General features: G+C 42.7%; 1 protein-coding gene across 1 annotated transcript in view; it reads left to right on the top strand.

Moving 5' to 3' along the window:
- Window positions 1-24,237, top strand: part of LOC121547076 (zinc transporter ZIP11-like) — a 151,495-nt gene that overhangs the window by 20,946 nt on the left and 106,312 nt on the right. The window contains exon 4 of the mRNA XM_041858178.2: window positions 11,755-11,913. Coding sequence (XP_041714112.2) covers window positions 11,755-11,913 — 159 coding nt within the window. The remainder of the gene's footprint in view (window positions 1-11,754; window positions 11,914-24,237) is intronic.

Raw genomic sequence — 24,237 nt, 5'->3', positions numbered from 1 at the left:
TTTGTCAACTTAATGCAGAGAATTTAGGCCTAGCCCAGACAGACTCTGAAATTAGGGTAAGCGTACCTATTAAGCCCACGTACCCATTCAGCCCACTTCCATATTTGGATTCAAATAAAAAAATTCTGCTATTTAATATTTCAACCAATTCATTTCGTTGTTATATCCATACATTTTTATTCTAATCCAATCAGATGTTTTATTATTAAGTTATATACAGTTATTTGTAAGTTCCCAGTAGTGGACAACTTCAAAGCTACAAAAAAACTCAGATAAACACATTTTTCAGATATTTTATGTACCTTCTCAGATAAGTGATCATACTTTATGTAAAATTAAGAGATGAATGTGCTGATATACATCGAGGGAAAAAAGTATTTGATCCCCTGCTGATTTTGTACGTTTTCCACCTGACAAAGCCATGATCAGTCTATAATTTCAATGGTAGGTTTATTTGAATAGTGAGAGACAGAATAACAACAAAAAAATCCAGAAAAACGCATGTCAAAAATGTTATTAATTAATTTGCATTTTAATGAGGGAAATAAGTATTTGACCCCTCTGCAAAACATGACTTAGTACTTGGTGGCAAAACCCTTGTTGGCAGTCACAGAGGTCAGACGTTTCTTGTAGTTGGCCACCAGGTTTGCACACATCTCAGGAGGGATTTTGTTCCACTCCTCTTTGCAGATCTTCTCCAAGTCATTAAGGTTTCGAGGCTGACGTTTGGCAACTCAAACCTTCAGCTCCCTCCACAGATTTTCTATGGGATTAAGGTCTGGAGACTGGCTAGGCCACTCCAGGACCTTAATGTGCTTCTTCTTGAGCCACTCCTTTGTTGCCTTGGCCGTGTGTTTTGGGTAAATTTCATGCTGGAATACCCATCCACGATCCATTTTCAATGCTCTGGCTGAGGGAAGGAGGTTCTCACCCAAGATTTGATGGTACATGGCTCCGTCCATCGTCCCTTTGATGCGGTGAAGTTGTCCTGTCCCCTTTGCAGAAAAACACCCCCAAAGCATAATGTTTCCACCTCCATGTTTGACGGTGGGGATGGTGTTCTTGGGGTCATAGGCAGCATTCCTCCTCCTCCAAACACGGCGAGTTGAGTTCATGCCAAAGAGCTCGATTTTGGTCTCATTAACCACAACACTTTCACCCAGTTCTCCTCTGAATCATTCAGATGTTCATTGGCAAACTTCAGACTGGCCTGTATATGTGGTTTTTTGAGCAGGGGGACCTTACGGGCGCTGCAGGATTTCAGTCCTTCACGGCGTAGTGTGTTACCAATTGTTTTCTTGGTGACTATGGTCCCAGCTGCCTTGAGATCATTGACAAGATCCTCCCGTGTAGTTCTGGGCTGATTCCTCACCGTTCTCATGATCATTGCAACTCCACGAGGTGAGATCTTGCATGGAGCCCCAGGCCGAGGGAGATTAACAGTTATTTTGTGTTTCTTCCATTTGTGAATAATCGCACCAAGCTGCTTGGCGATGGTCTTGTAGCCCACTCCAGCCTTGTGTAGGTCTACAATCTTGTCCCTGACATCCTTGGAGAGCTCTTTGGACTTGGCCATGGTGGAGAGTTTGGAATCTGATTGATTGATTGCTTCTGTGGACAGGTGTATTTTATACAGGTAACAAGCTGATATTAAGAGCACTCCCTTTAAGAGTGTGCTCCTAATCTCAGCTCGTTACCTGTATAAAAGACACCTGGGAGCCAGAAATCTTTCTGTTTGAGAGGGGGTCAAATACTTATTTCCCTCATTAAAACACAAATCAATTTATAACATTTTTGACATGTGTTTTTCTGGATTTTTTTATTGTTATTCTGTCTCTCACTGTTCAAATAAACCTACCATTAAAAGTATAGACTGATCATTTCTTTGTCAGTGGGCAAACGTACAAAATCAGCAGGGGATCAAATACTTTTTTCCCTCACTGTATGCACATTATTTTTGTATTTTTTCTGGCAATTGCAAATATGTTTTTTTTATTGTATTAGTCATGCCTGCATGTCAGTCACACAGTAGCAACATAACTTGGTGAACTACAACAAGAGAATAGATTTCATTTTAGATTCCGTCTCTCACAGTTGAAGTGTACCTATGATAACAATTACAGACCTCTACATGCTTTGTAACTAGGAAAACCTGCAAAAAAACAACGAAGTCCAGAGTTTATTCCGTTTACATATATAAAACACACCCAGCGTGAAAACGAAACTATAACAAGGGAAAATATTCCACCTTGGCAAATACAACTGGAAGAGTAGCTGAACCAAGCTACTTGCTCTCACAACAAACAATCACTCACAAAGACAAGGGGAACAGAGGGAACACTTATACACATACTAATTAGGGGAATGAGCACCAGGTGTGTGTGATTGACAAGACAAGACATGACAAGTGGAGTGATGAAAATGGGATCAGCAGAGGCTAGTAAGCCGGTGACGACGAATGCCAAAACCTGCCCGAACGAGGAGGGGAGGCAGCCTCGGTGGAAGTTGTGACAGTACCCCCCACCTTGACGCGCGGCTCCAGCAGTGCGCCGACCCCGGGGACGGCCAGGAGGCGCGGAGCAGTTCGAGTCTGATGGCGTCGGTGGAAATCCCTCAACAGGGAGGGATCGAGGATGTCCCTCCTTGGCACCCAGCACCGTTCCTCCGGACCGTACCCCTCCCACTCCACGAGATACTGAAGGCCACCCACCCGACGCCTCGAATCCAGTATGGAACAGACCGAGTACGCCGGGGTCCCCTCGATGTCCAGAGGAGGTGGAGGAACCTCCCGCACCTCAGACTCCTGGAGCGGACCAGCTACCACCGGCCTGAGGAGAGACACATGAAACAAGGGGTTAATACGGTAATCAGGGGGGAGTAACAACCTGTATGTAACCTCGTTTATCCTCCTCAGGACTTTAAATGGCCCCACAAACCGCGGGCTCAGCTTCCGGCAGGGCAGGCGGAGGGGTAGATTCCGTGTCGAGTGCCAGACCCGATCCCCCGGTACGAAAACCGGGGCCTCCCTGCGGTGGCGGTCAGCGTTCACCTTCTGACGACGCACGGCGTGCTGGAGGCGAACGTGGGCAGCGTCCCAAGTCTCCTCCGCGCGCCGAAACCAGTCATCCACCGCAGGAGCCTCAGTCTGGCTCTGGTGCCACGGTGCCAGGACCGGTTGGTAACCCAAAACACATTGGAAGGGTGTTAGGTTAGTGGAGGAGTGGCGGAGAGAGTTCTGAGCATATTCCCAGACGTTCCACGAACGTCTTCCAGACTCTAGACGTGAACTGGGGACCTCGGCCGGACACTATATCCTCTGGTACCCCGTAGTGCCGGGCAGAGGAAGGAGGCGGCAGGACTTCTAAAAGCGATCCACAATGACCAGGATAGTGGTGTTACCTTGGGAGAGATGAAGATCAGTAAGAAAATCAATACTAAGGTGAGACCATGGTCGTTGTGGAACTGGTTAAGGTTGTAGCTTACCCGCTGGGAGGTGCCTTGGCGTCTTACTCTGGGCGCACACTGAGCATGAGGAAACATACACCCTCACGTCCTTAGCCAAGGTAGGCCACCAGTACTTCTCGGTCAGGCAGCGCATTGTACGACCGATACCTGGATGACCAGAGGAGGGTGACGTGTGTGCCCAGTAGATCAGACGATCACGAATAAGCGCAGGCACGTACTGCAGCCCAGCTGGACACTGCGGTGGAGATGGATCTGTTCGTAATGCCTGCGCTATATCCGCGTCCATCGCCCATACTACTGGCGCAACAATGCATGAGGCTGGGAGTATGGGGGTGTTGTCTCTGGGCCTCTCCTCTGTGTCATACAGCCAAGACAGTGCGTCTGCCTTCACGTTCTTCGTACCCGGAATGTATGAGAGTGTGAAATCAAACTGGGTGAAGAAGAGGGCCCACCTGGCCTGGCGAGGATTCAGCCTCCTCGCTGCCCAAATGTACTCCAGGTTACGGTGGTCTGTCCAGACGAGGAAAGGGTGTTTTGCCCCTTCGAGCCAATGCCTCCACACCGTCAAAGCTCGGACAACAACCAGCAGCTCCCGATCACCAACGCCGTAGTTCTGCTCCGCCGAGCTGAGTTTCTTCGAAAAGAAGGCACAGGGGCGTAGCTTTGGTGGTGTGCCAGAGCGTTGGGATAAGACTGCGCCTATCCCTACCTCGGACGCATCCACCTCCACTGTGATGGATCGGGGTGAGCCAGTACCGGGGCAGAGGTGAACAGACCCCGCAACACACCTTCCAGCAGGACAATGACCCTAAGCATACTGCTAAAGCAACACTCAAGTGGTTTAAGGGGAAACATTTAAATGTCTTGGAATGGCCTAGTCAAAGCCCAGACCTCAATCCAATTGAGAATCTGTGGTATAACTTAAAGATTGCTGTACACCAGCGGAACCCATCCAATTTAAAGGAGCTGGAGCAGTTTTGCCTTGAAGATTGGGCAAAAATACCAGTGGCTAGATGTGCCAAACTTATAGAGACATACCCCAAGAGACATGCAGCTGGAATTGCTGCAAAAGGTGGCTCTACAAAGTATTGACTTTGGGGGGGTGAATAGTTATGCACGCTCAAGTTTTCTGTTATTTTGTCTTATTTCTTGTTTGTTTCACCCCCAAAAATATTTTGTCATCTTCAAAGTGGTAGGCATGTTGTGTAAATCAAATGATACAAACCTCCAAAAAAATCAATTTTAATTCCAGGTTGTAAGGCAACAAAATAGGAAAAATGCTTAGGAAGACAAGTTGAACTAATTAACAACAATAACAGTACAGCAAATGTGAATCAGCTTTCAGATAATTCATTGTAAGTTGCGTGTGTTATGGTCTTTATGCATGGCTTTTTATCCACAGAGGGCCAGTGTGGGTGCAGGTGTTTGTTCTAACCAAGCAATAACACCTGATTAAACTAATAATGTCTTGATTGAAGTCTATAATTAGTTGATAAGTTGAATCAGGTGTGTACTGGTTGGCAAGAACAAAAAGCCTAAGTCCACATTGATCTCTGTGGATACAATTGGACACCCACCTGTTATGAGTACTACTTTCATGATGAATAGTAAAAATTAGTTTATTTTAATACATTTAGGGGAGATAAATATAGTCACATACATTCGGTACCCATTAAGCCCAGTCCGGGCATTTCACATATTTTATCTTTTTTTTTTAAATGTCTTATAAAATATTTTAAGTAAAGTAATAAAACTTCACATGATAGATTTTTTCATTTTATCTCTGCTTACAAAAAATAGGGCTGTATAAACTTTTGGTGGCTTAATAGGTACACTTACCCTATGTTTTTCTCTACTGTCTTTGTGTCCCAGAACTCAGACCTGATGTTTTCTCACGTCACATAGGCTAGGATACATTGTTATCCTGAATGTTGTACTGTCCTTGGACATTTATCCATCGTTTCACCAGTGGGTTCAGACAATGACTCATACTGTGTTTCATAAAGTGTCGTCCTCAGCTTTGTGTTGCTTGTAGAGCTAAACAAACAGGGTGTTCTGTAGGGATGAAAAGCATTCAAGGTGATTTAAAGCTCAATTTATGGTCTGTGAGAAGTTCCATTCCTACAGTGTATGACACACAACCCTGGCTTGATTTAGGTCTATTGTGAATGTGCCTTTGACATTCTAGTGTGTTAACAAACCAAAAAAGGTAAAAACATAGTAAATGAATAGCAGGGTTCCATTATTGCATCTTTCACATTTTCCATCCACTTCCAGTATGGTCCTGGATACTCCAAGCGATGCTGGCAGACGTATTAGCCTAGCTGTAGGCTTGGACATGCTCAGACTTCTGCAGCAGAGAACCTTTCACTAAGTTGTATGACACTCCAGCCACCCTAGTCATAGACTGTTCTCTCTGCTACCACATGGCAAGCGGTACAGCTTAACAGCTTCTACCCCCAAGCCATAAGACTCCTGAACAGCTAATCAAATGGCTACCCGGAATATTTGAATTGTCCACCCCCCCCCTTTACGCTGCTGCTACTCTCTGTTTATTATCTATGCATAGTCACTTTAACTCTACCTACATGTACATATTACCTTGACTAACCTGTGCCCCCACACATTGACTCTGTACCGGTACCCCCTGTATATAGCCTCGCTACTGTTATTTTACTGCTGCTCTTTAATTATTTCATTTTTTGTTCTTTACTTATCTAATTTTTACTTAACACTTATTTTTCTTGAAACTGCATTGTTGGTTAAGGGCTTGTAAATAAGCATTTCACTGTAAGGTCTACACCTCTTGTATTTGGCGCATGTGACAAATTAACATTTGATTTGACTTTTTCAGGAAGACTACTTTAACTCTTATCAATTACCAATCGGCCCTGTAAGCTCTGCAAACAAAGCATGAATATTAGAGCACTATGGTTGTCCTTGCAACTTTAACAGTATTTTCAGTTTTCTCTTACTGAAAAATGCATCTAGCCTACATGGATTCTTTGATCTATTGAGAGAATATGATACAGGTCATTGGTTCTTCTGCCTCGCGCCTCAGTAAACAACAGTCCATAAATGCTATCAAGATTGTGTAGCCTGTTTGAATGAACTCCGGATTATGCACAGCTTGTTGTTATTTTTAGTGTTGAAGTTGGATGCCTAGGTATCCATAAAATGTGTCTGCTTATGAAGAAATGTGATTTCTTAACACGCTGAAGCCAGATCAACCCTCACTGCTAGGCCTAATTGTGCAATATCCTGAGATTGGAAGTGCTCTGACATAAAATATACTGAACAAAAATATAAACGCAACATGCAACAATTTCAGAGATTTTAGTGAGTTACAGTTCTCTTTCGTATTTAGAGGTAGGCTAATAACCTCCTTTAAAACATACAGCCCAATCTATTAACACATTTTACACCCTTTAATAAGATGAATTATTAGACTTGAACAGGCTAGGGCTCTGAGCTATTGGCAGAGTTTGTCATCTTCATAGTCATCCAATTATTTTGCTGCTTTTCAAATGGAGGCGCCAACTGCTTCCTTCCTACACCAAAACGTAAACGTTTAAAGTTAATTTCTGGTAGAAGGATAGCTTTGTTTGGGTTCGATGCCAGCCACCAATTCAGTGCCTTTTGAGATGTGTAACTTGGTGGAAAAAAAATGTTAGATTTCTCCTTTTAACATTGTGTGACAAAACTGCAGATTTTAGCGTGGCCTTTTATTGTCCCCAGCACAAGGTGCACCTGTGTAATGATCATGCTGTTTAATCAGCTTCTTGATATGCCACACCTGTCAGGTGGATGGATTATCTTGGCAAAATGCTCACTAACAGGGATGTAAACAAATTTGTGGACAATTTGAGAGAAATAAGCTTTTTGTGTGTATGGAATATTTTTGGGATATTTTATTTCAGCTCATGAAACATGGGACCAACACTTTACTTGTTGCGTTTATATTTTTGTTCAGTATAACTTGGGCTTTACAATGAGACATTTTGGGGTTAAGTGGGTTATAATATTCTTGAAAGTCACAGAGGGTGCATGGAGGGACTGAATTTTTGCACTTAAGCAACTTTAATCTTTATTCATATTAAAAATCTGATTTATTGAATTCTCCATGTGGTCTATATTAAAAGGCACTTCATTGACTATAACAGGCTTTTAAAATGCAATATTGGTGCACAATGTCTACTTAAAATATCAAAGGGATGCAAAAAGCACTCATTTCGTGGAATTAAAAGTGGCCAGTGATTTCAATAGGCAGCAGCAGCCTCTAATGTGCTAGTGATGGCTATTTAACAGTCTGATGGCCTTGAGATAGAAGCTGTTTTTCATTCTCTCGGTCCCAGCTTTGATGCACCTGTACTGACCTCACCTTCTGTATGATAGTGGGGTGAACAGGCAGTGGCTCGGGTGGTTAATGTCCTTGATTATCTTTTTGGCCTTCCTGTGACATCGGGTGCTGTATATGTCTTAGAGGGCGGGTAGACATGGGTCCAACACTTTACATGTTGCGTTTATATTTTTGTTCAGTGTACATGCCTACATAAAGCTACATGCTATATTTAGAATTACATGCTTATTGGTCATATGTGGCTGACCGGCTCGATTCGGTCTTATGTAGAGACAGAGCTAGAAAATGGTATATCATACACTACAGTTGAGGAACAATGGGAAAGGAATTCTGCTTTGAAAGTTGATAAACGTGTAACCTCCCTTTTGAGAAAATGGCCCTTGAATGTTTTGGTAAACCTACTGGACAGCTCTTCTGTGTCTACACCCATTGAGCATTGTTCACACCCTCTTAAGCCTTAGCCCCACCGATCTCTTTAAGGATTCACATGTGAGGCCATGTACTAAACAACCAAATATTTCAAGACTAAAGGCTGGTTTATACTACGTCTATCGACAGTTGTCACAGTGACATCATGAACATTCTTTTGTCGTCCGACATCAAACTTGTCGTTGTTGTTATGAAAAAGTATAAAAACAAAAACTACAGGCTGGAGGTCCAAAATGGCATAACTGTATTTTAACACCAGGAAACCCACCCGTTTAAAAATGAATTTAGTATATATCAATCTAGCAAACCAGGCAACTAAAAGCAACTTAACAACGTTTTGGTTTGTTTCTAGCTTGTTAGCTAGATAGCTAATGTTAAGTTAGCTGGATAGCCAGTTCAAATAATTGCCTTGTCATAGAGCTGACATCGTCTTCACTTTAGCTCATTTGTCTTCCTTATTACAGGAAAATAACTATGGTTACTTGCATAGTGGAGTCTTTTGTTTAGACATGTAGCTAGCTAGCTAGCTAGCTAAACAATGAGCCATAATCCCAAGTCAAAACGTTACTACCCCAAGATCATGCTGTTTAGATACAGAATTGAAGACTGTAAGACTGTCATTCAAAAAAGGTGTGACCAACCAATCCAGCAGCTTTGGTTATGATTCAGTTTGGGATTGGTTGGTTCCCGAAATTCTCAGGTTTTCCAGAAATCCCTGTTGGAAGATTCCTGGAATCTGGCATAAATAAACAGTACATCCACCAATCCTCCAACCAGGATTTCTAGAAAACCTAGGCATTTTGGGAAAGTTACCGAAATTTTGAAAGCCTAGGATTGTTGCTCTCTGGATGGAGCTAGTAGTTCATTGACAGCTGAGTTCAGTTGAAGCAGAAGTAAGCCTTATGTTGTCAATATATTCTACTGTGGGTTAATTGATTTGACTAGTGTCTTCTCTGTGACCATCTAACCAATATCATCTTATTTATTTGGCGCTCAATTGGTTATTTTATTTATTATTTTCAGCCAATTGTTGAAAGTATGTGTCAGTAGATTGCCTTTGTTTCCTTTCATCAAGTGATTTTCTTCCTGTTAGTGACCAGATGCCATTGCTGGCTGTTTGAGATTCTTTCAAATCAAATCTATTTGTCACATTCTTTCTAGACAACAGGTGTAGACTAACAGTGAAATGCTTACTTACGGGTCTTTTCCCCTCTGTAATGAACTGTATAGTTTACTCCTAATCAAATCCAATAATTGCTTTTTGGAACCCTTTTCGTTATCTGCCAATGAAACCATGATGAATACAAATGGTTTTGATTATTTTTGCGGTGTCCACACAAACACTCAACACTGGTTTATATAAGTATTCACAGTCCTGTGTCAATACTTTGTCGAAGCACCTTTGGCGGTGAGTACTGCTTTGAGTTGTCTTGGGTATGTCTGTATCAGCTTTGCACACCTGGATTTGGGGATTTTCACCCATTCTTCCTTGCCAATTTTCTCAAGCTCTGTTAAAATAGATGGGGAGTGGCGGTGAACAGCCATCTTGAAGTCTTTCCACTGATTTTCAATGGGATACAAGTCTGGGCTTTGGCTGAGCCACTCAAGGACTTTCACATTCTTGTTCTGAAGCCATTCCAGAGTTGATTTGGCTGGATGCTTGTGGTCATTGTCCTGTTGGAATGTAAATCTTTGCCTCAGTCTAAGGTCGTTTGCATTCTGAAGCAGGTTCTCATCAAGGATTTGGCTCCATTCATTGTTCCCTCTATCCTTACCAGTCTCCCAGTCCCTGCCGCTGAAAAGCATCCCCATAGCATGATGCTGCCACCACAATGCTTCACAGTAGGGATGGTGTTAGACGGGTGATGAGCTGTGCCTGGTTTTCTCCAGAAATAGCGCTTTGCATTCAGGACAAAGAGTTCAATTTGTGTCTTATCAGACCCCAGAATATCCAGGTGTGCTGTCGTGCCTTTTTCTCTGGATTGGCTTCCATCTGGCTGCTCTGTCATAAAGCCCAGATTGGTGAAGTGCTATAGAGACTGTTGTCCTTCTGGCAGGTTCTCCCATATCAGCCAATAAACTCTGTAGTTCTGTCGGAGTGGTCATTGGGTTCTTGGTCACCTCCCTGACAAAGGTCCTTCTTGCCCGGTTGCTCACTTTGGTCGGACGGCCAGCTCTAGGCACAGTCTGGGTAGTTCAATTTTTTTCAATTTCCCAATGATGGCGACCACTGTGCTCTTGGAAAATGTCAACACTCTAGAAATGGTTTTATTCCCTTCTCCAGATATACAGTACCAGTCAAATGTTTGGACACACCTACTCATTCAAGGGTTTTTCTTTATTTTTACTATTTTCTACATTGTAGAATAATAGTGAAGACATCAGAACTATGAAATAACACATATGGAATCATGTAGTAACCAAAAAAGTGTTAAACAAATCAAAATATATTTTATATTTCAGATTCTTCAAAGTAGCCACCCTTTGCCTTGACAGCTTTGCACACGCTTGGCATTCTCTCAACCAGCTTCATGAGGTAGTCACCTGGAATGCATTTCAATTAACAGGTGTGCCTTGTTAAAAGTTAATTTGTGGAATTTCTTTCCTTCTTAATGCGTTTTGGCCAATCAGTTGTGTTGTGAAAAGGTAGGGGTGGTATACAGAAGATAGCCCTATTTGGTAAAATACCATATTATGCCAAGAACAGCTCAAATTAGCAAAGAGAATCGACAGTCCATCATTACTTTAAGACATGAAGGTCAGTCAATCCTTGTTTTTTCCTAGCGGGCACTGATGCTCCCAAATAAAAATTCCAGGTAGCACAGTAACATTTTTAGGCGCGTATGCGACCAAAATCATAGCACTGTAGAGCCCTGACTCACACTCCCTGCCGGCTCAGGAGGAACGAGGGCCGATACCTCAGATGTGTGTATACATTATTCAATCATCCTCCCCCTGTGTACTGTTGAAAGTGCCAGGGCCCATAGGGATGTGTGTGTGTGACGTTTTCCAGAGGACGTGTTTGTGTGTTAGTGTACATGTAAAATCAAATCTTCCATGGGTAAACAGAGACATCTATAGCTACAAGGTCTTGGAGAATTGTGCTAACCCTCCAGTTACTGTCCACTCAAAATGTATCACTCGAAGGAAACCTTCCACTGACTCACAGTTGCAGATACGACTTGGAGAGCTGGATCTCTTTAGCAAGATTTCTTCAGGCCTATTTGAATTTGAGGCAGTGGTTGTTTTTTTGTCCTCTGTCCCTTTTCATTATTTGTGTTACTGCATTAAATTCATGCCAAATGTTGCTGACGGAATGGGGGTCACCTTTATCATTGCACAACAGACCTGTTCCAAAAGAGTGAGATCCCCCGAGGACTTTCTCTATTGGCTTTTTTATTTTGAGGCCAACTGAACTTCCCCACTCTGAGCAGAAGCCGACTGGGCACAGCAGATAATAATGCAAACTAACTGTTACTTCCTTTTTGCTTCACCCTCAGGTGATGTTGGCGGCGTCCTATTGGTCGTTGCTGGCGCCGGCCATAGACATGGCAGAGGATTCGGGGAAGTACGGCTCGTTTGCGTTCGTCCCTGTGGCGGTGGGCTTCGCCCTGGGCGCGGCCTTCGTCTACCTGGCTGACCTCATGATGCCTGCTCTGGTGAGTCCTGCTGCAGCTGCAGCCTCCCGGAGATGAATCTCCTTCACACATATGGTACATACCACTCTGTCATGTCATGTCATGTCATGTCATGTCAAACACAATAGGCCAAAAGGTTGGCCTCAATACATTGTTTGCACATACACCACAGGTAATATCAATGAATGAAGCTTTATTTATATAGCACATTTCTTACAACAAATGCAATTTAAAGCGCTTAGCAAATAAAATGTAGGTCTACCTGTTGGAAATTGAGAGAGAGAGAGAGAGAGAGAGAGAGAGAGAGAGAGAGAGAGAGAGAGAGAGAGAGAGAGAGAGAGAGAGAGAGAGAGAGAGAGAGAGAGAGAGAGAGAGAGAGAGAGAGAGAGAGAGAGAGAGAGAGAGAGAGAGAGAGAGAGAGAGAGAGAGAGAGAGAGAGAGAGAGAGAGAGAGAGAGAGAGAGAGAGAGAGAGAGAGAGAGAGAGAGAGAGAGAGAGAGAGAGAGAGAGAGAGAGAGAGAGAGAGAGAGAGAGAGAGAGAGAGAGAGAGAGAGAGAGAGAGAGAGAGAGAGAGAGAGAGAGAGAGAGAGAGAGAAAAACACTGATTATAGGCGTAAACACAAATCATTACGGTTGTCCCCACCATCTTCTTCCTCTCCTGCTCCTCTCCCCTGGTTTCCCCAGTGATGACAGTGGGAGGACGGAGCAGCGTGGAATCGGGGGGAGACTCAGGGGTCTTGGCTGTGGGCTGGGTTGCCCCTCTGGGGGGTCAGACCGGGCTGTTTGGACAGCTGCTGGTGTCACTTTTACTGGCTCCTGGGCAAACACTGGGCCCTGAATGATAGAGAGAGAGAGGGGAGCAGATCGGTGGAGGAGGCAGTGCCAGCCTAGCGGCAGCAGCACCCAAGTCCGTCGACCCCCATTCTGACCCCCCTCAACCTGGTGATGAGGATGCCCTGTTCCTGGAAGTCTCTGCATCTCTCTCTCTCTCTTTCTCTTCCCTATCAATGCTACTGTTTCCCCAGTCCCGGTCTTTTGTGCGCCAGCAGTGTTTCTAGGATAAGGGAAAGCAATCGACAGGTGGTTGGGTGACTGTGGAGCCAGCTGTTGCAGGATTAAGTGTCATAGGACCATTATCTGTATCTCCGTATGTGGGAGCAAGGGGTTTGTCAGCGAGATGATACTGACTTAACTGGACCTGATCAAACACTATAGGCCCATATCTTTTTCTTGTATCTTTTCTCCACTACCTGTCTTGCACATCTGCTCTCCTCTGCCTTGATCAGCTCACCTCTGCTCTCCTCTTCTTTTTAAAATAACATCCTTCTTGATTTGATTAACCTATCCATGCAGCTGGGTTGACTGTATGATATTAGCATTTTGTATGATATACACATCTGTGCAATAACACGTCTGGTGGTATCCATGGCAACCACAGCTGTGCACAAGGTACGAGTTGGGTAAAAGGATGTTGCCCCACACAATGGGAGTGTTGCATCATGGGAGATAACATTAGCTCCCATCCATAGCCTGCCTGTGGCACACAGCCAAGGGCCGAGTGTAACAATGCCAACATGTTCGACCACCTCACACAGATTACATTTTCCATGTTTGCCATCTCTCGGGTGCCTGTCTCTTTAAAATGAATGGTCAGAATTTTTAGGCCAAGTCATTGTGGCCCAGATTTACTATAGTTGCCTGTTGATCAGTGTCAGTGTTCACTTTCAGAATATTTATACCACAGCTTTTGATTAATGCCCATCACTACACCTACAGACTATGGAATTCCTCTCCTTTCCCTTGCAACACTTTCTCTGGTCATTATTTCAAAGGAGAATTTACATCTAAACCAACTTACCGGTAGCCTGGGTACCAATCTCTTTAGCAACCCCCACTCCATGTCATGTGCCAAAGAGACTGGTCTTTTTGCCATCTTCAAATATGAACATTCTATTGTTAATAAGCTCGAGGAGAACCAGTGTTGCCAAGTATTTTTCAAGGAAAGTAGCTGTTGGTTGCTCCCATTTGTCGCTAGAAGTCGCTAGATGACGTCATGACGTTAATTTGCACATTCACATTAAAACAATATATATTTGTTTATGTAATGCTTATGCTGTCCCTCAGTCTCTCATGCAATGATACATTCTCCAAAGCAAAACTAAACAGAATGTTTGAAGGAGAACAAAAAGGAACCGATTAAAAAAATTAACTTAGGGGAGAGGACTGAGAGGCGGGGGAGGGAGCGGAGAGAGGTGGGGGACGGGGCGCAAGTGAACGGTGCACACACGCAGCAGCCGGTGGAGGCGGAGCTGCGAGCAGCACAGCTGAGGTCAGCCGAGCGGGCACACACACAAACAGGAAAGTCGCTAAATCAACCAAAAGGCGCTGGGGCAGCCTTAAAAGGTAGCTATACTCTTTTTACCAATAAAGGTTGCTGGAGGGGTCTGAAAACTCTCAATCTAGCAACACAGTTGCTAAGTTGGCAACACTATGGAGAACAGAGGATTTGATCCTTCACAGCTATCCTCCAATCACAACGATTATGCAAATGTTGGTATCCAGTTGCTAAGCAACCATTTTTTGTTTGTCCAGACGAAACCATTCTGTCAAAAGTTGCTAGCTCACATTACCAGGCAACTCCATTTTCTATATTTACAACTTAGGTCAGCTAGGATGCTCGGACACGTCACTTCCTGTTGAACACGGAACGAGGAAGAGCTCGGTTTGTTGTTTTGAAAGTGTGTTTAAAAGTTTCTTAGTAGCTAGCTATCTTTTGAGTTTGGATCCCACGACGCTGTTGGAATCAGTTGCTGGGACTGCTACTATATGTCCAGTGATCCTGCCGACTAAGGCCAGGTCTGGGGAGCGGTTTGGTGCAGCAGCTAGCCTAGTTGCTAGCTAGCTGCCTTTCAAGCTAGTGGGGTTTTCTTGAGGGCTTGAACGCAGCCCGCGACGCAGTTAGCCATTGTGGCTGGGACCGCGGATTGTCCTGGGCTTGTGGCTGTCTAGATCCCTGCTGTTTGTTGTTGTTTTCAATCTTCCCTGCGACCTGCCCTGTCTGGAACTGCGAGGAGTAACAGCGTAACCTACGTTGCTACCATGACAAAGACCAAAGCCGGCGGGAGTCTCTATCACAGGTGAAGGATCTTTTAAACGAACAAAAAGAGATCTACCAGCAGTTGTTACAACAACAAGAAAATAGCTTCAAGTGTTTTGTCCAAATGCTGGTGGAGTTAATGTTGTGGCAAATTTGTCCTTATATTGAGTTTTTGTAGAAGTAAGAAATACTTTATTACAATAGACAAAGCCGAGGTGGTTTGCAAAGCATCTCCCTTACACCACTCAGCTCTCAGTTTATATAGTCATTTTACATACATTTTAGCTTAACCCCTCCCTCTTGGGTTCCCCCACCACTGTCTCCAGTTTCCACCTCTTGACCGCTCCGCCCACTTCCTTAGTTTATGATAGTGGCGAAATCTGACTTCTCCTCTATGTATTCAGTTTGGAAACAATGGTAGTGCAATCAATCAGGCCCTGTCATGCAAACATAATCATGTTAAGTTTGAACTCAACCCCCGGCTCACCCTGGCTTGACCTGGAGATTGATTGTTGGACATGGCAGGTCCACAATCAATCTCTCAAACATACCCAAGCCCAACCCCTCTCTCTCCTCCCGTCATGCTGTAATTAATCAAGAAGCCGCCCAAGGAGAAACAAAGGGTTTAGCCTGAACTCTGTTCAACACAAGTTCACCCTGGATTTGCCTAAGGAGAGCCACAGGGTCACAGTCTGGTTTCAGTCCCTGATAAGATAAGACAGCTGTAGAATCTGACCCGAACACAGGTCAGATGCCCATTTTACACACACACAAACATAGTTAGAGGAACAAATTAAATTCTTGATTAGCAACAGAGATAAAAATCCACATCAAATCCCCCAAATAGTCCCATATTAATACATCCAAATACTTCAAATGTATATAGTGACTAATATATGAATACTGTGACATAAAAATCAACATGTTCATGATATAAGGCACAATCCTTGCATTAACATTATATTTTTAAAACAGTAAGATTCAAAAGATTCTATTCAAAATCAACTATGTACGTGTATCCTAACACATTAAAACGAACGTAGCGTTGTTTTAACCATAATATCTATTTAAGGCAGTTATCTTGCGATTGTATACGCAATACCAGGGCATGTTGAGAATAGTGTCAACATCTTTAGCGCACATAACCTCTTTACCCATATCACAAGTAGTATATCAATCAAAATAATCAATATCAATATCTAATACATGAATTGCCACGTCAACATCTTTAGTTATTAACATATTATGTTAATTATGTTAATAATATTAACATTCTGTTATGTATGTGTATTTATTAATATATATAAATATATATATATATATACAGTGGGGAGAACAAGTATTTGATACACTGCCGATTTTGCAGGTTTTCCTACTTACAAAGCTGGTGTAAGTAGGAAAACTGTAATTTTTATCATAGGTACACTTCAACTGTGAAAGATGGAATGTAAAACAAAAATCCAGAAAATCACATTGTATGATTTTTAAGTAATTAATTTGCATTTTATTGCATGACATAAGTATTTGATCACCTACCAACCAGTAAGAATTCCGGCTCTCACAGACCTATTAGTTTTTCTTTAAGAAGCCCTCCTGTTCTCCACTCATTACCTGTATTAACTGCGCCTGTTTGAACTCGTTACCTGTATAAAAGACACCTGTCCACACACTCAATCAAACAGACTCCAACCTCTCCACAATGGCCAGAGAGCTGTGTAAGGACATCAGGGATAAAATTGTAGACCTGCACAAGGCTGGGATGGGCTACAGGACAATAGGCAAGCAGCTTGGTGAGAAGGCAACAACTGTTGGCGCAATTATTAGAAAATTGAAGAAGTTCAAGATGACGGTCAATCACCCTCGGTCTGGGGCTCCATGCAAGATCTCACCTCGTGGGGCATCAATGATCATGAGGAAGGTGAGGGATCAGCCCAGAACTACACGGCAGGACCTGGTCAATGACCTGAAGAAAGCTGGGAACACAGTCTCAAAGAAAACCATTAGTAACACACTACGCCGTCATGGATTAAAATCCTGCAGCGCACGCAAGGTCCCCCTGCTCAAGCCAGCGCATGTCCAGGCCCGTCTGAAGTTTGCCAATGACCATCTGGATGATCCAGAGGAGGAATGGGAGAAGGTCATGTGGTCTGATGAGACAAAAATAGAGCTTTTTGGTCTAAACTCCACTCGCCGTGTTTGGAGGAAGAAGAAGGATGAGTACAACCCCAAGAACACCATCCCAACCATGAAGCATGGAGGTGGAAACATCATTCTTTGGGGATGCTTTTCTGCAAAGGGGACAGGGACGACTGCACCGTATTGAGGGAGGATGGATGGAGCCATGTATCGTGAGATCTTGGCCAACAACCTCCTTCCCTCAGTAAGAGCATTGAAGATGGGTCGTGGCTGGGTCTTCCAGCATGACAACGACCCGAAACACACAGCCAGAGCAACTAAGGAGTGGCTCCGTAAGAAGCATCTCAAGGTCCTGGAGTGGCCTAGCCAGTCTCCAGACCTGAACCCAATAGAAAATCTTTGGAGGGAGCTGAAAGTCTGTATTGCCCAGCGACAGCCCCGAAACCTGAAGGATCTGGAGAAGGTCTGTATGGAGGAGTGGTCCAAAATATCTGCTGCAGTGTGTGCAAACCTGGTCAAGACCTACAGGAAACGTATGATCTCTGTAATTGCAAACAAAGGTTTCTGTACCAAATATTAAGTTCTGCTTTTCTGATGTATCAAATACTTATGTCATGCAATAAAATGCAAATTAATTACTTAAAAATCATACAATGTGATTTTCTGGATTTACATGCTAAAATCCCCACTGGCAATAAAGTAAATAGTAGCAGCAGTATTGACCGTGTGTGTGTCTCTCTCTCTCTCTCTGTGTTTTCTTCCTACCTCCACTGCACTTGACTCTGCTGCAGCATCTGAGCTGTCTGTGCTACGTCTAGCATCACTGGGACCAGAAGATGAGGGGACCACTCTGCCTGTACTGGGCCCAGCAACATCCTAGTTGTGAATGAATAAACACATACAGATTAGACAAAGAAGAAAATCCCTGAATAAATGGCTGAAATAAATAATTATCTCTATTATTATTCTGACATTTCACATTCTTAAAATAAAGTGGCGATCCTAACTGACCTAAGACAGGGAATTTTTACTAGGATTAAATGTCAGGAATTGTGAAAAACTGAGTTTAAATGTATTTGGCTAAGGTGTATGTAAACTGCCGACTTCAACTGTAGCTAGCCAGCCAGCCAAACGTCAACAAAAAAATGTACATTTAGTTAAATTCTGCGACAACACTTCAGTAAGCTAGCGTCGCAAGCATGGTCGCGAGGCTAACGCTAGCTAACTAATGTTACCACAGCCAGAGATAGTAACTTAGCACAGAAAATGGCTAGCTAGCTAACGGTCATTAGCTAGCTAGCTAGCTAACGTTAGCTAGCTACCTAATTATGATAGGAAAACCTATTTAACCTGAATGACCATCAAATTCATAATTCGGAAAGTTTGTTACTTACCGTTTTCAGTCAGCCAAAACACCCTTAGTCTGTCGAAATAACGTTAGCCATTTTGCACTCGTCAGTCACTCAGTCGCACTAGAACTAGAATACTGTATTCTGGTGGACTTCATGCGCTGGTGGCTGGAGAATTAACCCACTGGCTGGGTCAAATATGCATAGCCCAACCTTAATAACCCAGCACCAACAACCCAACCTTGCTTTATTTACAGAAAACTACCCTATTATTGACCCAATGCCTGCAACCCAGCAATTGGGTCATCTAAACAACCCAATGTTTTTTTGAGTGTAACTTACATCTCAAAGCCATGCATGCAAGAAGCCTTGACCTGTCTGGTGCACACATATTTCTCTGTCCTCAGTTTGACTGAAGGCCTCAATCAATTTTTGCCTTGTAACTCTTTGCTTCTAGACAGAGAGAAGGAATAACACATGATCAAGATGAGCTAGCTACTAATTTAAAACAATGATATATCTAAATGTTACAAAGAATGAATGTATGGGCTACATTTATGAGAATAATACATACATTTACTTACCTTATCAATCTTGTAGACGATACACTCATTTATCACAAAAGTGTTATGAGTGAGTGCACCACAGACACATTTCCAGGTTATTGATTAGGGTTGAATGGCGGGAACACGGTTACCGAGATTTACCGCCCCAAAACCACTCCCTTTTCCCGCGATATATAACTGTGAGAAACCAGTAAATTATCAATTATTTATATGAACAGCATGGCGTGAAATGGAACTCTTAAATTATAAGCGACGTCTAAATCTGGCTTCTCTACTGCCTCTGCATGATGAATCAAAGCTCAGGTTGCGGACAGACCATCTCAGTATGGAGCACAGTTCACAATGCATACAGACCTACAGTATCATCTCATCATGGTAACTTTTTTTATTGTGACAGGTAGGCCTACATTTGCTGCACAATAGCCTATGCTACAGTAATATAAAGGCCGAATGCATGTCTAATTTACCCATCTCCATCTGCCTATCACTCAAATATCGTTGCGCTCTCTCTGTCTTTCTCTCTCTCCATCAACTCCATTCAAATTGCATCCAAAATAGATAATCCTGTTCTAGATTGATATATAGCCCAATATATTGATGTCCTAGCCTACCTCTTTCAGGTAATAAATTCAATGCGGTATTAGCCTTATATTTAGCTTATTAATGATGGGTTAATCTTACTAAGCTTCTAACTTATAGCCTCTGTCTCTTGCGCAATACGCAAGCACCTGTGCTCCGCTGGCCTCTCCTTAAAAAACGCTTCTTAGCTCTTGGAGTCCCATGCCGGAAAAACAAGACTAGAATAGCTTGCTGGACGTTATTCTTTTTAGCATTTCTTATACCAATAAACCATTTGAAGAGGGACGCAAGCTCTTTTTTTGCTGTACGTTAAATACAGCAGCCAATAGAACTCATGGGTAGTTTGAAAGAAGAGCGAACGCGCGATGGCGGTATGCTATAGCAGTTATTTATTCAGACCCATAGCCATTCAATCTTCGTGAAGAGAAGTGGCCATAAATATTATTGTTGCCAAAGGTTTGTCGCAGATTCACCACTAGTGGCGAATGTTTGCTAACTTTTGGCAACATTTTGTGGCACACTATTTAGTTTGCAGCAAATTTGCCACAAACTTGCTGGAAGTTTGCAGCAACAAATTCATTTTTGTATGGGTTTATTCATTCCATCAAATGGTGAAAATGTCTGACACTGCCCTTCTTTTCCAATTTGAGTCACTTTTGCTTGTCAAAGTTAAGACATTGAAAAAACTGCAGCTCTTGTCCCAAATTACCTCATTACTATTTCTCTGCACCTCCTCTCAGGCCAAGTCTTCTGCTTTGAACTTTTGACTTTCCCTGTACTTTCTGAAGGCTACTAACACACCCATCTAACTTAGAGGCAGGGGTGTCTTAAAAAATGGATGTCAGAAAATTGATGTTTTAAAGGAAGAGAGGAACACCTCATTAACCTCCTCTCTCTCCTCAGATTTCCCCTGGAACTGGACTCTGTTCCTCTTCTTCTCTCTTGTGGCTAGCAATTATGCAAATTAGCCTTCAAGACACCACAACTAGTGGGGTTTAACTTATGCCTGGCCACCTTTCAAAGCTGTAGCTAATACTATTAGTTACAATACATTCTGTTCCCCCGGAGTGCCCAGAGACATTTGAATTTGACACCTTTTTTAAGAAGAGTCTTGTACTTTCTAAGCATGGACTACTTGGTATCCATTGATAATTGGTCAAGTTCTCTTTTAAGACTTTCCAGTATTCCAGCAATGGCATGGTCTCCGACCTGAGATTTTAAAGGCTGTCCTCTTGGCTGCGGAGACAAAATGTTGCAGTTTTAAAACACGTTTCCTGCAATTCTACTCATTTTGCCATGGCATATGCTATGTTTTTATGCTATCTGAGTAACTCAAACATGATTAAAAAATCTATGACATTTTGGGAATTTTAGATTCTCCCTGACTGTCTATTTTTTATTTTGGTGATTGTTAGTTCTAAAATATGATATTATAAAAAATTATATACCTCCATTATCTTTCATATTTACCTTTTTTTCTTTTCTTTTTTTAAACATTTTAGTCATTTAGCAGACGCTCTTATCCAGAGCGACTTACAGTTAGTGAGTGCATACATTATTTTATTTTTTTCATACTGGTCCCCCGTGGGAAACGAACTCACAACCCTGGCATTGCAAACGCCATGTTCTACCAACTGAGCTACACGGGACTACATTATGTGACTTGTTAAGCACATTTTTACTTGTGAATTTATTTAGGCTTGCCATAACAAAGGGGTTGAATACTTATTAACTCAAGACATTTCATTTTTTCATTTTTAATTAATTTGTATACATTTTGAAAAACATAATTCCACTTTGATATTATGGGGTATTGTGTGTAGGCCAGTCACAAAAAAATCTAAATTTAATCAATTTTAAATTCAGGCTGTAACACAACAAAATGTGGAAAAAGTCAAGGGGTGTGAATACCTTCTGCAGGTACGCTATATTGTAAAGTGCTTTCTGTCTTTGCCACAGGTGCTTTTAAAAGGAGCTCTGTGTGTTGGAGACCTGCGCGACTCCTTGAGAGAATACAGTACATTCCTCCCCTGAAGCTGTAGGCTCTTCTGTTCTGTCTGACTTACTTCTTCTTTCCCTTTTCTGCTCTCTCTCTTCTCTCCACTCTCCTCTCCATTTTTTTCTACCACTCCTCTACTTCCCTCTCCTCTTTTCTCTGTTCCAGCTCCCCTCTCCTCCTGCCCTCTACTCTCCTGCTCTCATCTTCGGTCCTCTCCTCTCCTCAAACTACTGCTCGAGGCTTTGATTTGCAATATCTGAGCAACAGGAGAGTGTGTGTGCGCGCATCAAGAAGATTGTCATGTAATAGCCTCTCAAATTACTTACGTCAGTGCAGGTTGAATTTAAATTCCAACCTTAGACTTAAAATAGCTTAATGTCAAAATTATAAAATATTACGTTTGTATATGAGACCTGCATTTTCACTACCATACCATTAGCATCACAGCAACTCATTTCCAGGGAGACGGGCATGGTTTCTGCTCCGTTTCAGAAGTTGATGACACCCTAGGTAACTATCTGCATGGTAACCGTTGCTGACAGTGATGGTGGTGATGAGTAGTGATTAAATGTCAGAGTGGTGGTGATTTATACATACTTTATATCTGGTTTTAGTTGTTTAAGTTTACAATAAAAACGTTTTACCATCCCAAATCCTATATTTTTTAATAATATATATACAGTATAGATAGATAGATAGATATATTAGTGCTGTCAAACAATTAAAATAAATAATTGAGTTGTTCGCTATTTCCGAATGTGCATTTTTTTTTGCCCTAAATTAAAAAATATCAATTTAAAAAGCAGTGCATTGAGTTAAAGACATACTATGTTTTGATTGTAAGGGAAAGAAACACAAGATAATCTGTGTCAGAAGGTTTATGATGGCATTTTCGCCATAAACAACACAAAAGTCATTGTAACATACAGCTATTAATGATCCCAATGTTTAAGTAGGCCTACTCCCTCTTATCAATGTTCTGCGCACGCACACACACACACACACACACACACACACACACACACACACACACACACACACGCGCATTCTAAATGAGTGTTCTCACAATTTCTGATTGGAGTGTTGACTATAGATAAAAAATAACTGTCTCTATGGGTACAAAGAACAAAAAGCTTTGAAACGTGACCAACAATGTTATCAATTCCACAGAATTCATAACATAACAACAGATCAGCCAGGTCTGAGTTTATAATACAGCTATTAGATGTAGCCTACGCTCCCCATCAAACCTGACAGAGCTTGAGTGGATCTGCAGAGAAGAATGGGAGAAACTCCCCGAATACAGATGTGCCAAGCTTGTAGCGTCATACCCAAGAAGACTCGAGGCTGTAATCGCTGCCAAAGGTGCTTCAACAAAGTACTGAGTAAAGGGTCTGAATACTTATGTAAATGTCATATTTCCATTTTTAGTTTTTTATAAATATGCAAAAATGTCTAAAAAACTATTTTTGCTTTGTCATTATGGGGTATTGTGTGTAGATTGTTGAGAAAAACATTCAAGTTGTAGTGATTTGTTTTCAGTTGTCTAGCTGTCTGTCAGATTTTCTCTCACACTTACCAGGCAGCACTAAGCTGTTTGTGGGCTGCCGTCTCCACGGGGCCCTGTCTCTAAGTATTAAGGGGCCACAGTAGGCTAATCCAGTGTGTGTATGTGAGGAGCGGCCCCCAGCTCCAGGAAGGGCCCAGGTGAGAGGCTTAACTAGTTGTCCCGGGTCGGTTAGATTGCCTCAGCCGGCCCCCGCCGTGTGTCAGGATTTAGGATGTGAGATACTTTATAAATGATGGCCCGTCGGCTTGCATTAGAACCAGCCTCCTTCTGCACCGCTGTCATTAAAAACACCAGGAGTCCACTACCACTGCCCCGCATCGGCTTCAGTTTGTCTTGATACTAACAGGAGCACCCTCTTATAAAGCTCAGCTGCCCCCTCGCAAAGGAAAGAAAAGCTAGCCTATCAAGGGCTTTCATCTTAAAAGAGTGGAAGTGAAGAGAGGGCAAGGAAGAGATGAAGAGAGAGAGAAAAACAGAGAAAGGTCCCGTGTGACTCAGTTGGAAGAGCATGGAGCTTTGGGCTGGCAAAATTACCGTATATGCCTAACCGTGTAACCGAAGGTTATGGATGAAGACTGTCATGAAAATCAAATAACCGTCATAACCGTTAAAAAAAATGTTTATATTTATTTTATTTATTTGACGGAACGGCTGACTGAAGACTGGACGGCCGGGCATTATGCCGTCATTGACTTGAATTCTATTTAAATATATTTCAACTTCAATGGAGACTTGCTTGCGTGACTCGTAAGAGAGCCTGTGCACTGCGCTCGGCTTGTTTCAGCCGAAGGGTGGGAGAGGGTTGAGCGAGGAACTGGGGCCAGTGTGTGTGACAGTCTATGTGTGTGGCACAGAGGGAGAGAGAGAGAAAGTAGCCAAACTGACTCACGCTAGTTAGATAACCTATGGCAGCAACAAGTTTGTCGATCATACCATCTGGTAGTGCCTGTCTTGACTGCATCAAATCGTTGTAAAGAAGCAAGTTAACCAGGTAGCAAAACTAATTGAGGCTATTTTGCTGCATTCCTGTACTTGTCTACAACAACTCAT

This window comes from Coregonus clupeaformis, chromosome 31, assembly GCF_020615455.1.
Source record: "Coregonus clupeaformis isolate EN_2021a chromosome 31, ASM2061545v1, whole genome shotgun sequence".
NCBI lineage: Eukaryota > Metazoa > Chordata > Actinopteri > Salmoniformes > Salmonidae > Coregonus > Coregonus clupeaformis.
Note: the sequence above shows the minus strand (reverse complement) of the source record. Positions and strands in the feature narration are given on the sequence as shown.